Source organism: Notothenia coriiceps, unplaced genomic scaffold (genome assembly GCF_000735185.1).
Source record: "Notothenia coriiceps isolate Sejong01 unplaced genomic scaffold, NC01 NC01_scaffold00029546, whole genome shotgun sequence".
NCBI lineage: Eukaryota > Metazoa > Chordata > Actinopteri > Perciformes > Nototheniidae > Notothenia > Notothenia coriiceps.
Window position 1 is genome coordinate 54,978 of NW_011362247.1, and position 5,263 is coordinate 60,240.

General features: G+C 46.1%; 1 protein-coding gene across 1 annotated transcript in view; it reads left to right on the forward strand.

Moving 5' to 3' along the window:
• The window catches only part of LOC104958944 (TRAF2 and NCK-interacting protein kinase-like), a 67,814-nt gene that overhangs the window by 47,639 nt on the left and 14,912 nt on the right, over positions 1–5,263 (forward strand). Inside the window, exons 6-9 of the mRNA XM_010786779.1 lie at positions 772–858; positions 2,013–2,204; positions 2,699–2,861; positions 2,894–3,944. Coding sequence (XP_010785081.1) covers positions 772–858; positions 2,013–2,204; positions 2,699–2,861; positions 2,894–3,944 — 1,493 coding nt within the window. The remainder of the gene's footprint in view (positions 1–771; positions 859–2,012; positions 2,205–2,698; positions 2,862–2,893; positions 3,945–5,263) is intronic.

Here is a 5,263-nt window from a genome sequence, read left to right on the forward strand (position 1 = left end):
TAGCCCCGCCTCCCCCCACCTCTCCCCGCCTCTTATACTCGCTGGTTTTGGTGTATTTTGTGGCGGAAGGTACAGCGCCAGTTACAGTCCCGGCATATGTACTACAGCGTGTCCATCGTTTCCAGCGTTCTCGTGTGAACAGACACGTCAAATGAAACGAATATGTGTGTGAACGGAAGACTTTTTTGAAAACGCATACTGTGCATAAACGCAAACGTTCCCGTGACGTGACAGTGTTGATGGGTCAATTCAAAAGATCATATATATTTTTTGAATAAACAAAGAACCTCGACTACAGCTTGTAAATCATCATTCAGTTTAAAACTTTTTTTCGAAAAATTCCTAAAGGATTTTTTAATAATTTCTCAGAGCTTGGATCCTTTTGACATCCTTCTGTCTTTCTTTGAACAATCCTTTTTCCTTGACCTGCTGTTCTGATGTGTATTATGTGTCTGTCCTGGTCCCTTCTTATCGCCCTGTTTCTCTCCTAATATTACGTGTTTTGAGAGATGTATTTAAACCCCTCTTCTCTCTCTGTCTCCTTAGCATGTTTTCTTTGTAACCCATTACAATTGTTTGAGAATGCGTCCTCCTTAGCTCCATCTGGTTCCTGACTGATCTTCTCTCCTCATCCACTGCCACCTCAGGAGATTACCCTCTCTATATCGCTTTCTATCTCTGTCTTTCTTTCTCTGTCTGTGTTCAGACGTTCAGTTTTCCTGATTTTTCTCTCGGTCTATTTCTATCTCCTTGTGCCGACACGCTGCTCAGGAGTATATCCGTAGACAGCTGGAAGAGGAACAGAGGCAGTTAGAGATTCTCCAGCAGCAGCTACTACAGGAACAGGCATTACTGATGGTAACCATAGCCCTCCCACTTGCTACTGCTGCCCCCCATCTGTGCTGTGTGGCCCCCTACCCCCACTGCATGCACCTGAGTGACAGTTTCACAGAGGAACTGACTCAAGGAATCCACAGTCTTGAGACACCCAACATGTCTGCTACCTATTTGAAAAACATGGAACACAAGCAATGCATTTCTTATCTCCAGTGCTTGTTATTCAGATCACTCATTGCATGAAGTGTACCATTGAGTTGGCTGGATCTCAAAGGATTTCCCAAAGGGTGCAGAAAAACAGTTTTGCCAGTCGATCAGTTGGGCCCACGCAAAGTGAGAACATCCAAAGGGAAATAAGACAGATATATTTCCCACAGAGGGGTTTCTCAGTGCTAATCTTATCTATGTCTGTTTTATTAGTGTGAGGAATCCACAGTAGGTATTGTATGATGTGTCCACTGCCCCTTACATCTTATTTGAGCAGAAATATACAGTAAAGGATGAAACCTTTTGAGATCCAATCCATGTCAACCCCAGAGACCACAGTAATGACTTCACACACCAAAACCCAGAGATGTGTTGCTGCCCAAAAATAGCATCTTCCCATTCCCTCTCAACTTCCTTCCTACCTCCATGTGTCCTTCCCTCTCAGTACCTTCCTTCCTTCCTTCCACTCCCAAAGTCCTTTCTTTCCCTCGTCCCGTTCATCTACATCAGGCTCAAGACGGTGGTTATAATTGTGAATCTGTTGCATTCACATTATTCAAGTTGTCAGTATTTTTGATCATCAGTTCTGTTTTTGCAATATTTGAAAATGCATTGCTCAAATTTGATATCAAAAACATTTGCAAACGCACAAAACAGAACAATTGAGAGAAATTCAGTGCAAATGACAGCTTACTATTTCGTAATTAAAACAAGTACTAAACACTTTTTGAAACTACATATTTTTGTACTGCTCAAGGATTGCATGGATAAGAAATTGTGCAACAACTCCTCGCCTGATTTGGAGCTGATCTCTGTGTCTCTCACTACCTTCTCATCCTCATCATGTCCTCCTCTTACGGTCCTCCGTTCGCCTCCAAAATCCATCCACGTTTCGTTCTGTTTTCCTTTGCCCGTCTCTCATCTCTGTCCTTCCTCCCCCCCCCCCCACTCTCCCTGTCTCCCCGCAGGAGTACAAGCGTAAGCAGGTGGAGGAGCAGCGCCAGGCGGAGCGGCTCCAGCGGCAGCTCCAGCAGGAGAGAGCCTACCTGGTGTCTCTGCAGCAGCAGCAACAGCAGGAGGGACGGCAGGCCGAGAAGAAGCCGCTTTACCACTACAAAGACATCAGCAACCCCACCGACAAGCCTGCCTGGGCTAAGGAGGTAAGTCACAACATGCATGGTGTACAAAGACATGCATGCAGTTAAATATGTGAGTTAGCACCAAAACTGAAATGTTGACTTTAATTAAATGCATTATGTCGACAAACTGTATTAGGTTAGTTGAAAGCAATAATATTCAGTTTGAATACAAAACGTTAGGTTGAACTTAATATTATTGCTTTCAACTAACCTTATATAGTTATGTTAAATGTGTTTATATAATACATTTAATTAAAGTCAATGTTTCAGTGTAGAAGGGACAAGTACCAGCTCTGAGTCGAGTACTAAATACCTGCATGTATTTTATATAAAAACACCCAGTGGCCTTTTTGTGTTGTTAATATCTAATTCAGCAGGTCCTACTAGAAGCAGCAGCCCCCGTGGGAGACATCGCTTCTTGAGTCTGAAGATATTTAAGAAGTGCTTTTATTCCCCATGTGAAGTCTCTTCTGTGTTTGTGTTGTGGCTTACCTTCCTCTGACTCTGACCCCCAGGTCCTGAAGCAGCAGCATGTTCAGGATCACCTACCCCACTCCCAACTACGACAGCACCAGTCATTCAACCAACCGGCTTCATCCCCTGACTCTTGGCACCAAAACAGAGCTCAGGCCCCTAGACGAACCCCGTCCCATGGTGCCCCGCCCCTCTCCTCCCACCCCCCCACCCCCCCCATATCCATATCTCACTAGATGGAGAACCCCTAGATCCGGGGCTCAAGCAAGAGATAAGTCAGCAGGTCAGAGAGTTTAGGGCTCAAAAGCTCAGGGGCCGCAGCCCGGGGCGCAGCCGGGAGCAGAGCCAGGGTCCTGGCCAAGGGCCCAGTAAGGGACCTGGTAAGAATCAAAGAGAGCTTTCCAGTCACGGGCCAGTCAGCCAGTCTAACCAAGCGCTCAACCCTTATTCTCTGGCGCCTAACAATCAGAATGAGAGGCCCAGAGACAGGCCTCTCTCTGCCCCCAATCATGCAGACATCCAGGGGCTAACGCCAGACCCTAGGATCCCTCATCCTCAGTCCCCACCACACGTCCAGAGTCCCCAATCTGGATCTATGTCTGCTCTCAAAGTGGTTAGTAGACATCCGCGCAGCAAGTCACACTCGCCTTGCTGTAGAATAGATGTAGAAATAGAATCAGAGTCTCAGGGAAGTCGGCTAAAAGAGAGTAGGCTAGCTCGCAGCCACACGAACCTCCTATTCCCCCCGGACTGGGAGGTCTCACATGGCCAAACTGACCGCCTCTCTTGCTCCTTCCCTGACAACGCTCTCCAATCCGCCGTACAAAGGTGCAGGAATTCCTACTCACCTGCCTCCAACAGTCTTCTTCAAGTCCCTGGTGACAATCACTTACTTCCCCCTCCTTTGTATAGTGACAGCGAGGGAGGGAATAGGTGGCAGGGAGTAAGGCCTTGCTCCTCCATGTCTGACCTTAACGCTTCCGCCCCAGCAGACGTAATGAGACAGAACTTTTCTGAGATCAGACATATGGGTTTTCGCTCCGTTGAAGAGCTAACCTCTCCCACCGTTCCCGATTTTTGGCCGGGCCCCTCACCTCGCACCTCTCCACAAATCTCCCCCTCTTCCTCAGGCTCGTGGTCCACCGGTACCTTTTCCCCTCAATTCTCCTGTGACACGCTTGTGTTCAACAATCCCCACACACCTTCTCCAACCTACAATGACCTCCTCATGCCCAACCAGGCCTTCCATATCTCCCTCTCAGCAACGTCTACCCCTCGCTGCTCCCCGTGTGGCTCTCCCATTGGATCCCGGAACCAGATCCATCAGCTCCATTGAGTGCTCGACCCTTGTCCAAAGCACACATGTATAGATACACACAATCACACACACACAAACACACACACATTTTTGTACTTCTAACCCAAATCCGTTTTTAGTTTTCGTAACTCGTGTTGATACAACATGAAAGGGTTGATGCACATTTAGGTTGTGTCTACTGATCTTTGGTGAACTCAAAATATACTTAAATCAACAAAAGCAATAATTGCAACTATTCCCAATTAAATATTTAAACATAAACTGTAGTGTAAACAAATTTTGCTCGACTTCCTTGTCCCAAATTTAACCCTCAAATATGTTCCTACATTTCAGAATATATCTCCACTAACAAAGTCACAGAAGTCATCACACATATGCATAATGTAAATAAATACAAACACACAACATTACTGTTTAAAAAAAACATTTATCTCGACAATTTACGTGTATTTTATAATAAATCTACATGTTGTACATTTTTTAATTACTGAAAATATTATCTTCTGGGACTGAGATCCATTGCGGAGTTGCTGATATTCAGGGACAGTTTATCCCCCTGTACCAATAGCCGCATTCACACCGCAGGACTTTCCCTGGTACTTTGGTTCTTTAGTTCCGTTAGTACCAATAATGTCGCGTTCACACCGCCGGGACTACTCAGTGCCGGGAACTCTTTTGGCCATTTTCAGTCCCTGCTAGAGAGGTGGTACGAACCTGGTGATAAAAGAGTGCCAATTTCTATTCTATTTCTATTGGCTGGGCGAATTGCAAACCACGCCCCGTTAGACTCTGAATTGTTTTTGTTAGGCAGCCATTTTTTTCCTCGCTACAAAACCACATCCACACCTGAGCGAGTAGCTTTTTTGTACTTTAAAGCAGTTATGACCAAACGTACTACAACACCGGAGCAAACTCCATCATGTCTGAGGTTGGAAAGAAAACAAACGCCTCATGTACAGCGGGTGGGCTTTATACCCCCTCCCCCGTGTAGTTCTTCTTGTCTCGTTTTTTTTCTGTACTCGCCGTGAAATGGTTTTGCGGCCTGCCAGTAAACCCAGAGAAGAAGAAGACGTGACGTCAGCGTAATCTTGCCTCAGGGAAAGTACTGCTGTGTGAATGCGATTGGCACTAGCCCCCTGGCGGATTCAGTGCCGTGGTACGGCAAGTCTAAAGTACGGCAAGTCCTGCGGTGTGAAAGCGGCTCATGTCTACACCTAGATTTCTGGCTTTATCTGTTGTTTTGAACATTGCAGGCTGAAGCTCAGCGCTAACTTTTATACGTTCTGCC